We start from the raw sequence: 11,656 nt of genomic DNA on the forward strand, positions 1-11,656 counted from the left end.
TAATTGTAAAACATTAAATATGACAACAATGATAATTGTTTTTACAAATTGTTTTGAAAAATTATATTTCATTTTAATAAACAAATTAACACAAAGTTAGTAGTTTTTAAATTATTGGGTTATCTAAAAAGTATCCGCGGTTTTTTGTCACTAGATAGTGTTGATGGTCAACACATCTAGTGACAAAAAACCGCGGATACTTTTTAGATGACCTAATATATTCATGCTGGATACATCATATGAACATAGCACACAAATTTGCGTGAAAAAGTGCGGAATAGCGCTGATTGGTTGCTTCAATAACGCATTCTGTATTCCGCAGTCCTATTCCGGATCGTGTGATTTGACTCTTAAGGTGCTATCCCATGATGCAGAATTGGCACAATTGCGGAATTGACGGAACGCTTATGATTGGTCGTGGCTTCATTCCGTCGATTCCGTTCCGCTAAAATGTGTTTTCCTATGTCCCATGGCGTGGAATTTCCGGAATGCATAATTAGCGTTGACCAATTACAAGAGCCTTCCCGTAGATCAGTTTCATTAGATCTACCGGAATAGCGTTTATCTTTCATTGATTGCGCATCTGCAAGTTCCGCTCCATGGGACATAGGAAACTAAATTCCTGCGGATCAGAAATCACACATACATACAAGGATATTATCTCGACTTCATTTTGTGTGTCATTTTGATTTTGATTTATATTTTCGCCTTTCTGTATATTATATATACGACATTTGTGTTCTGATCATATTGATCTCCGTATTTATCTGGAGACTTAATTAATTACCTTCAGGGTTATGTTGAAATTCCATTATCATTCCATTCTTTTTTTACCAAACGTTAAACATTTACCAAATGTTAAACAAGGATGACATAATACCTGGAGAACACCTAGGTGGGAATCCGAACACGCCTCAGCATGTTGATTAATCTGCGCTAGGAGACAATTTTCTCCATTTAAACCAGCCTAACGAGATTAGTTTATAAGTATACATATGTACACGCACACATGCAGACATCGGCGGAATCCGCAAAAGAAACAAATTTGCGCAGCAGAAAACGGCAGAATGAAGCCATGACCAATCACGAGCGTTCCGCCAATTCCGCACCATGGAATCGCACCATTACATTCTGATCCGGATTAAACCCTCGGTGGAAACTAAGCCATTGTTTCTGATTCCATGCATCATCATGTGGATCCATCATGGACATTCATAGCTCATGACCAGTCGTGACTAACGATTTACTTTGGTGTATTTTAACCTAAATTGGGGGGATTCCGTTAATATCCTTACAAAACGTGACAAATGTTCTAACGTGTATTGGAAATATTATTATTTATTCTGTTAATACATTTGGAAGGAAATCGTGTAAGAAATAATGCATTTGATTTTGGCTACGTTCTGAAAACGTGTAATATATTGTTTTATTATGTTGTTCATTCATCGAATGTTAAACAAGACGGTATATCCTGTGCTTTACGGAACGCAGCTTGTAGCATATTCACTATTCATCAATTATACGCAAATGTTTTTTTTGGTTATTTTGTGATCGAATTTTTGTATCTTTATATCTGCGGTCTTTTTTCATCATGTATTTGATTTTACGATAATTTGTGTACACAATCACAAAGATGGATAAAATATATCTATGCGGCTTTTCATAAATGAATCTGGCAGAAAAAAAGTGTTGCTCTGCCATATGAACTAAGATATTAATGGTTAAAGTTGACGACTATTTAGATTAGGTATTAATCTGTCACAGACCATTGCCACAGAACAGAAAAAAGATCCTTCTCTGTTCTTTCTATGTGAAGAATTGTAAACTCGTGTAAAATTGTTCATGGGTTTCCAACTTGGCACACAAAGTGAAATTAAATTTAAAGGATTGGTTTTGTTTTAGTGTAGGTCTCTTTTACCATTCTCGGTTAAATTAACCGACTCTTACATGAGGCTCATTTAGGTCCATTTAGATCCGTTTCTACCAATGTAGATTAACTTTAATCTCAGTTCAACTTACTCTGTATCTTTTTCTAATTCTCAGAATTGGAAAAAGATGAAGAGTTAGTTAAACCGAGATTAAAATTAGAAATAGGCCTTAGTTTCACAACTCATGGTTAACTTTTAATCAAGATTTAACTTATTTTAAGTGAAATCTCGGTTGAAAGTTAACCATGAATTGTGAAACTGGACTTAAATGAACTTCATGTAATCGTCGGTTAACTTAAGGTTGATGAAAGAGATCCATAAGTAAATAAGATCTGTTTTTTTAGCTAAAATTTTTGCACTGTTCATCTTTCTTTTTTCCTGTTAGAGAGAAAAAGAAAAAAGATGAACAATGCAAGAAGTCCAGCTAAATGCGACACATCATGTCATCTTTGTTTAACATTGGCAAACAACAAGGATGTAATGATCCATTGTGTCACGCTGTGTCATTTGTATCACACAAAGTGTATTCCAACAAGCGACACAAATGATACATTGTGACACAATAGATCATTACACCCTTGTTTACCAATGTTAAACAAAGCTGGCACGACCCCTGTGTCACTTATTGGAAGGCACACAAAAAGAAGAAGCATATACATGTACTTTTGGGTTCTGCCCCTCCCTTCTTTTCTGCATCTACATGTATATGAAAGGTTTCTATCCTATCTCATCCTCCTTAATAACACCAATCAATCCTTTTAATAAATCTTGTTTTATGCGCCAAGTTAGAAATCCATGAACAAACACGAGTTTATAACTTTTCACACATAGCAAGAATAGGGAAGGGTTTTTTTTAATATAGAAAAATAGGCTCGTATACATGCAACGCAATATAATTAATGTTTCAAGGCTTTTTTTAAATACAAACAATTACAGTTAACTCAAAAAATATAATTCATTTTTTAATTACATACAGCGCTACAAAATTCATCAAATGTTTCGACTTACAAAGTCTTCTTCAATGATAATAAATAATAACATTTTTATATACTTTACAAAGAGGTTATATAAAAAAATTTTATAATAAAATTGTTGCTTAAATCTAATTTTACATACTCATTTCTGTGTTAGGATATTAAAAATCGAAATAGGTATCCAGTCAAAAGTTTGGAAGTCCAATTATAAAAGTGTGTTTTAGTAATTCTTCGACTGTTATCAAGAATCCAGTTCAATCAGTAATTTAATAAAAAATATGACAATCCGATCGAGGATTTCTTCAACGACTATCCTACTATATTCTGTATAATTAAAATTTTTTTGTTATGGCTGTGACAGATTAAAGTCCTAAACACAATGAGACAACAGCGATAGAAACAGAAGAATCTGACATTCGAGAATATATATATATATATATATATCAATATACATAGGAACATCATGATGGAAGTACATTATTTCCATTATGTAGAAACACAGAATAAAGCAATAGCGATAAATTTCCGACGAGTTGGAATTCTGTGTCTATCTACCTTACAGCCTACCAATCAGCGTTCAGATTTTTTATTCTATTTATATGTGTATAATATATGTATCTTGAAGCAGATGGAAGAATATACTATATACATAAATATGATAGAAAACGTCAATAATCGGTCAAAGTAGATATTATGAATATAATATATATTCTTAATTTTAAATTTATAATTGTAAAATATACTGTAATCTATATACGAAATCAGATTGATTAACATTTTTATTGCTGTTGCAGCATTGTGCAACGGAAGACGAGCGGAAGTTATATACCGCTTATTTCTATGCTATTCCTACTGCTATTCTTGCCCCACATTGTGTTTAGGGCTTAACTTCTAATCTGAATAGTTATCAACTTTAATAATTAATATTTTGGTTTGCAGGATAGAACCTTCCTTTTCTGCTACATTCTTTTGTTTTATGCAAAAACAAATAAGTCTAATTTCATTGATTTTTGTGATTAAGCTCATCGCTTTCATAATTACCATAATCTTAAAAAAACAAATATTAATATGCATTTACACAATTAACAATGATTTTTTTATCTTATTTATTCTTCTTGTGAAATTAGATATTGTCAACAATTAAAATGGCAGAGGCAATAATGGATAATTCTGGTAGACTTATGAAGATGGAGGTGGATTATAGCAATACTTGCGATATAAAAATTCCAGAATGCAAAAAACTAGCTTCTGAAGGAAAGCTGCATGATGCCTTGGATCAATTGTTAGCTTTAGAGAAACTTACCAGAACTGTTAAGTATACATTAATATTGTAAAGTAAGAAATATTTACAATTTATACACACGTATGTATGTGTGTATGTGTGAAGAGTGCACTTAAAGTTTGCAATGTTCCAGTGTATTATTTCATCCTTATTTAATATTTGATGACGAGAAGGATGAAATGATACTCGAGAGCATTGTGAACATTAAGTGGGACACAACCATGATTGTATTTAATATATATGTCATAGTCAAAGTGTTAATTCAATAAATGTATGTACTTATAGTCAGTACATACTAATTTGATAAGTAAATGTATTCACACAAGCAATGAAATTTAAACTTTTACTGGTGCATACATTTTTATATATAATTTAATAAAAGTATGCACAAGCAAAATTATATTAATTTAAAAATGCGTCGAATAAAATGCGTTGAATATAATTTCATCGAGTTTTTAGCTGGCATGGCTATAAAAAATAATTATTGTATGCAATTACTAAAATGTATACTTTTATTGTGATAATTGATGACTCCTAATGTTTTTATTAATGTATTGTAGTAAGTGTATCATCCATCATCTAGTAAATAAATATGTTTATATCAATAGCAGACATTTTTACATTCAATTGATACTTTTGTTAAAACTTTACGTAATTGCATACATTGACTAAGAAGTATATACATTTAAAAAATTTCACGCTTTGACTGTGACATATACATATTTAGAGAAATTATTTTTAAATCTTATGTAGGTTGCCGATATGGCATCAACGTCCAGACTTCTTGTAACCATAGTTGAAATTTGTTTGGAGGCAAAAAATTGGTCAGCGCTTAATGAACACATAATTTTATTATCAAAACGGCGCTCTCAACTTAAACAAGCTGTAACGAAGATGGTTCAAGAATGTTGTACTTATATAGACAAAATGCCTAATAAAGAAACCATGGTAAAACTAATAGAAACTCTTCGTTTGGTTACAGAAGGAAAGGTAAATACATTCAATTAATAATACTATACGTCAAGAGGATTAAGCCTATATCAGACTAGAGAATGGAAATTTAAACAATAAAAATAAAAAAAACCCACGTCAAGTTTAATAAACTTTACTTTAATGGGTCAAATTCCAACATAATCTTAACTCTTAAAAACCATTTTGAGTGTGGCATACCAAGTTTTCCTTTTCCAATGCTTTTTTTCATTGCTTATAATTTTTTATTATGTTTTTTAAAGCTTAACCTCTGACGTTTCAATTGAAAACAATTTTAATAAATATGTTCATTTTTGTGAAAATTATAAGCAATCGAATTGGGTCATACCCAAATGTGTCGTTTCCATAGTGTGGCGTTTAAGAGTTAATCTCAATCTCAATTTCTAATCTGATACAGGCTTCAGAGCTAATGTCTTATTCTTATAAAAACATCAAAATAGTGTGAAACTTTGAAGCAATTGAGAGAAATCAAGATTTAACTTTTATTGTTATTCTTCTCTTGAGCTTTACATGCTTTACTTAAAAATTAAAGAAATTATATAATACATGAATAAATTTTTGAAATATGTATGTTTTAGTTTATAGTAGTATCAAATTTTTGAATTTTCGAATTGTCAACTTTTACTACAATTTTATTTATTACTTAAGGAAGTTTTTTGAGAAAATTTTATCTCTAAACATTAAGGTTGTAAAGTAATGACGATTTATGTGTCGATCCGATTACCTAGCGCGTAATGCGAAAGTTCGAGCTATTCGTCTCCGCGAAACGGAGAAATCAATAATATATCGAAACATAATATTGTTACGGATTCCCTAAATCTTTTTCAACTTCCTAATTATTTATAATTATAAAATAAAAATTAGAGTCTTGTCAATAAAAAAATTGTCAATTAAAATTTATCACAACATAACATATTTCTAATGCATTAGCTAATATAAACATACTCCTTTCCATTGTATGCAATGGAATACTATTCTACGAAATATAAATACACAAAAAACGGAGTACATTTTGTTATATAATAGCAAATATTCATTATTTTATTTATTAACTTAATTCAAACACATTATACAGAATATTCTATAATTCTATTCTTATAATAGAATTTATTAGGTGTTGGAATTAATTCGTAGCGTTTTTTAATGAAAGAATGTTATTTATTTCACATGAGCATTAAAAAATACATTAATGAAAGTACTTCCCATCACTTGTAAAACGCTACGAATTAATTCCAACACCTAATATATTGTTAAGATAGCTTGCTCTGACGTATTTTAATTGTCCAACAAGAACGAAATCATACAACATTTACATTAAACAAGAAATTTTTTTTGTAAAAGATATATGTAGAAGTAGAAAGAGCAAGGCTTACTCACCGTTTAGCCGAAATAAAAGAAGCGGAAGAAGACATTGCAGGTGCTGCAGCTGTAATGCTTGAATTACAGGTATTTATGTTTATAACAATAACAGATACACTACTAAATAATAAAACTTAATTATAAAGATTACTAAATAACATATCGTATAGGTAGAAACATATGGCAGTATGTCACGTCGGGAGAAAGCGTCTCTTATCTTAGAACAAATGAGACTTTGTTTGGCAAAACAAGATTTTATGAGAACTCAAATCATAGCAAAGAAAATTAATGTTAAGTTCTTTAGTGATGAGAATGATGAAGAAACTCAGACATTGAAATTAAAATATTACGAGTATGTATGCCATATTTTGTATCCATATTTATTATAAGTTAATGTATTAACATAAGTTGTAATGAATTACATTTTGTATTTAGCTTAATGATGGAATTGGCACGTCATGAGGGTTGGCATTTGGAATTGTGTCGACATAACCGAGCAGTACTAGAAACTCCCACTATTCGTGATGATCCAGAGAAAAGACGTATTGCGCTTTCTCGAGCAGTTCTTTATCTTGTACTTGCACCACACGAGCCTGAACAGGCTGATCTAACACACAGATTACTCGCTGATAAACTTCTCGATGAGATTCCCACTTACAAGTAATGATTACAATTACTTTGAAATATTTAAAATATTTGTTTCTCATTCTTCGAAAGTAACATGAACTACAAACATGAACTAAAATTTGCAGAGAATTATTACGCTTATTTGTTAATCCTGAGTTGATAAAATGGTCAGGATTATGTGAAATTTATGAAAAAGATCTCAGATTAACTGAAGTTTTTTCTTCTTCGACTGAAGAAGGATGCAAACGATGGACAGATTTGCGGAATCGTGTTGTAGAACACGTAAGTTTATATATTATTCAGAATATATTTAAGAGGATAATAAAAAATATATATCAAGTTATACCATATATATAAGATTGTCAATCAATTAAAAATTGTGATCCATCAGTAAATCGAGACAAAATATTCTATTCTTCAGGTAGATTAAAATTTATATAACACTATTGTTCTCTTCAAATTTCGTTGATTATTCTTTTCAAATAGAAACGTTAATTGTTAAGTCTTTAGAGAAAAGTAAAACTGTATTGGCAAAAGGATTATTCAGTAACAATTCGAAAAATTTTATCCTAAATATAAAAAATAAGTATCAAAGTATAGACTTAGAGATTTTAATATTACTCATTTTAATTGAATAAAATATTTTTTATAAAAATACATCATTGTTATTTTGATTTCTATAAACTGCAATTTTATATGGTACAACTTATTATATATTACAGGATGATTTCATTAAATTCCTTTTGTTTATATCAAAAATGAATTTTTTGCTTATTTTGAGTTAATTTTTTTCTTTAGCAATGTAAATTGTCGCTATTTTCCAAAATTATAACATAAGTAAACTCTATTCAAAAATAATTGAAGAATATAATTTTAACTATTTTCTTCTATAATTTAGTTTTTAGAAAATGCCAATTTTAATTCAAAGCTTACAATTTAAAGGTATTTTCTTTGATATTTAAGAAAATATCAAAGAAAATACCTTTAAATTGTAAATTTAAAAAAACTTGAATTGATAAAGTCATCAAGAAATCTACATGTTTATTCACAATAACGCACACATTTGGAATATTTTTTTTTTAATAGAATCTATTTCTTTTTATCTATCTCATTTTTTTTATATTCATTACAATATTTCCATTTTTTTCCTAAGAGTACTTATTCTGAGAATATAATTTTAAAAAAGTCAGGATAAAATGATTTACAAACTTAGATGTTTTATACTTTTAAAATTGCAGTTTATAGAAATCAAAATAACAATGATGTATTTTTATAAAAAATATTTTATTCAATTAAAATGAGTAATATTAAAATCTCTAAGTCTATACTTTGATACTTATTTTAACATATTTGTATTGGGTCATCTAAAAAGTAAGTAAAGTTGATGATCAACACATCTAGTGACAAAAAACCGCGGATACTTTTTAGATGACCCAATATATAAAATATGAAATAGTAGAATATTTATTTGTCAATAATCTTTAATAGTTTTATGTGCAGAATGTGTATAGAAAGAGAAACATTTTTATCTGTTTTTAGAATATAAGAATCATGGCCAAATATTACACTAAGATTACATTAACTCGCATGGCTGAGTTATTAGATCTTCCGACTGAAGAAACAGAAGCGTGTCTCTGTAATTTAGTAGAAACTGGAGTAATTAATGCACGTACAGATCGTCCAGCTGGTGTAGTCCGTTTTACTGGCACACAAGAACCAGCTGCTCTTTTAGATACATGGGCTGCATCATTATCGAAATTGATGGGCCTTGTGAATCATACTACACATTTAATTCATCAAGAAGAAATGTTGGCCGTTGCGCAATCTTAGAATATACGCACACGCATGCGTGCGCATATACACCACACATCATGTTTGTATGTATCGTGTCTCTTATGTTATACATTTACATTTTAATTTTATTTCCATTTAAGAATAAGTATTTCCATTTAACAATAGTATTGTTATTAGAATTATTAACAAAATATAACTAGAGTGATATAATTTTGAATTATAAAAATGCTGTTTATATTTTTGTGTACTTGTGTATAATTCACACAACTACTATATCTATAAACACAATATTGAAAATATAATTCCTTTAATATGGAAATTCTTTATATATGAAGATAAAATTATATTATTGTACAAATAATTTTTTCATTTATTTTAATATATCACAATAAAAATAAAAAATTTACATGTATACACAGAATAGCTTATTATATCCGATATATCCTATGGATAATAGTGAAACCTATGATCAAATTTATGTTATATTACATTATAAATTACAGCGTTTTCTCTTGGCTGCACTAGTTGTCCTTGGTAACAGTGCCTTCCAACAAGCGACTCGGTACAACACAGTGATCATTTCATTCTTATTTAATATTAGTGAACAATAAGGATGTAATAATGCACCGCATTATGTGTGTTTCTTATTTAGCATTTTCTCTTGGGATACATTGGGTGCAGCATCGCCAGTTGTGTTAGCGCTACACTCAGCTACATTACTAAAGTGGTACATACCTTGATGTACACTACATCATTATTTCGCTAAAACTCTATTCCCTTGACTCCATTTTCAAATTTTAAATGTCACACTGGCTCTACACCGTCCCTTTGAGATGGTGTAGCAAAATCCACTTCGTGCATAAAATTTGCACCGTTACAGTATAAGTACATATAGTATGGACACTGAACTTTTTATGTGGTCCCCAATTTTTAATGCGCATGCATCGATTTCTAACCAGGAATGTGGCTGCCTTCAGCAAGTTGAAAGGAATTGCAGGTTAAGTTAGGTTAGCTGGATTTTCTTCCTATAAAATATAATTAACTTTTTTGCCTACAATATTGTGTGAGACTCGTGATAAGGAAATTGGGCCAAACATGAGTATCACGGGTGAGAGCCGTGGTACGTTGTACAAAGCTTAAAATTTTTTTAATTTGTAAGAGAAAAGTATGGCAAAGGGTTAATAAAATTAAGTTTTACTAAAAAATTAAATCAAATTTTTTCAGAGACGCTATATTGTGTACTATTATATTTGTATACGATAAAGTATCTCGTAATAAAGTATGCATGTGCGTGCGTATATTATTAAATTACAATATTCATAGTATTTAATCGATTACTATTTTTAATTTACTTATTACTGTTTAATATTGTTATAATTATTAATATGAATATTTTTATATAATGAATTCGTTAACATTATATTGTTATGATTAATAATTCTATTATAAAAGTAATAAGGCTCAATAAATCAAAACAAACAAAAAGAACAAAGGGCTATGAGCCTAAAACAAACAACATAAAACTACAATTTGTATTAAATAGTAAAAAATGAAATAAAACATGTCATGAACTCATAAAACGTAAAATTTAATTTGACAGTCAGGAAATGAACAAAAACAAACGTTTCGATCCCTGTTGGATCATTTTCAATGTGACGACAAGGTAATAAGAAATGTTACGTAGATAAATTATATAAAAATTAAATGAAAAATTTGCTTTCGGACGCAGTATCAATTATAAAATTCGCTCCAAATTGAAAGAAAGTCAAACAAACGATTGTAGTTCACAACAATATGTTCCTCCGAACTGTGTGTGTGTGAACAAGAACGGACATGTTTCTATTAGTAAGTACAAATTGTAATAATAAATTAACGAACAGAAATAAATAAAAATAATAAGAAAAGTACAAATCGAGTAAATAATAAAAAGAAAGGTATAAAACAAGTCGCAAGTAATAAAATTAATGTCAGAGATATGTTCATGTAATCTCGTACTCAATTTTCAAACAATTACGTGAACATATCTCTGACATTAGAAAGAATACGGGTTCTCCTACTGTCACAACTGATTATCGAATTAATTTTGATCATAATTTTAAATGTATATATTTTTTTTTTTTTTTATAGAAAGACCATTCTACAATTTCATAAAAACTCAAATTTCTAAGCTTTCTAACCCACAACATGTTCATGGCCACGAATCATATAGTATAAAAATTCATGTAGTAGAGTCATGTAATATATCATTTAGTATAAAAATGAAATGTAAATATTTCGAATTATGAAATACATATTTTACCTAATAGTACAATAAAATGTATTGAATATTATACGATTTAATCCATTTCTATATTTATTTATAAATATATCTTTACATTATTTTGTGTACGGCGGCTTTAATGTGCACCAATATACTGAGTATATCCAATCGAATCCGCTATTAGTTTTATTTTTTTTAATTGTTTTTATTATTGCAAAATGCTTGATCACGACTTTATTTAACCAACAATGCCTTTATAACCTTTATTATTCGTAATTCACGATATTAGGTTTGCATATATTATATAGGTGTTTGGTAATAATTCATTAGAACATTTTTTACTCGATCAAATTTTTAAAATAGTTTCAGAAATTAATAAAAGATTTTTACCACATTTTAATCAAAGATTCAAATCAGTACATCGTATTAGAACGAAGTTTCT

General features: G+C 29.0%; 1 protein-coding gene across 4 annotated transcripts; it reads left to right on the forward strand.

Annotated features, from left to right (window-relative positions):
* The first annotated feature begins 1,184 nt into the window (after positions 1–1,184).
* On the forward strand, positions 1,185–11,270 carry Rpn5 (regulatory particle non-ATPase 5). 4 transcript variants are annotated; one of them, XM_087411830.1, is made up of 9 exons: positions 1,446–1,464; positions 4,030–4,212; positions 4,938–5,174; positions 6,516–6,620; positions 6,704–6,885; positions 6,969–7,193; positions 7,286–7,442; positions 8,700–9,037; positions 9,458–11,270. In XM_087411830.1, exons 1-8 carry the CDS (start codon positions 1,450–1,452, stop codon positions 8,988–8,990), a joined length of 1,395 nt encoding a protein of 464 aa, XP_087267956.1. In that variant the 5' UTR covers positions 1,446–1,449; the 3' UTR covers positions 8,991–9,037; positions 9,458–11,270. The 4 variants fall into 4 exon arrangements, with proteins under 4 accessions (XP_011049620.2, XP_087267957.1, XP_087267956.1 ...); XM_011051318.2 differs by lacking the exons at positions 1,446–1,464; positions 9,458–11,270 and adding an exon at positions 1,185–1,370 and having other exon boundaries at positions 8,700–9,375; XM_087411831.1 differs by lacking the exons at positions 1,446–1,464; positions 9,458–11,270 and adding an exon at positions 1,393–1,411 and having other exon boundaries at positions 8,700–9,375.
* The last annotated feature ends 386 nt before the right edge of the window (positions 11,271–11,656 follow it).

The sequence above is a fragment of the Acromyrmex echinatior genome, chromosome 12 (assembly GCF_024713525.1).
Source record: "Acromyrmex echinatior isolate Ae372 chromosome 12, ASM2471352v2, whole genome shotgun sequence".
NCBI classification, from domain to species: Eukaryota; Metazoa; Arthropoda; class Insecta; order Hymenoptera; family Formicidae; genus Acromyrmex; species Acromyrmex echinatior.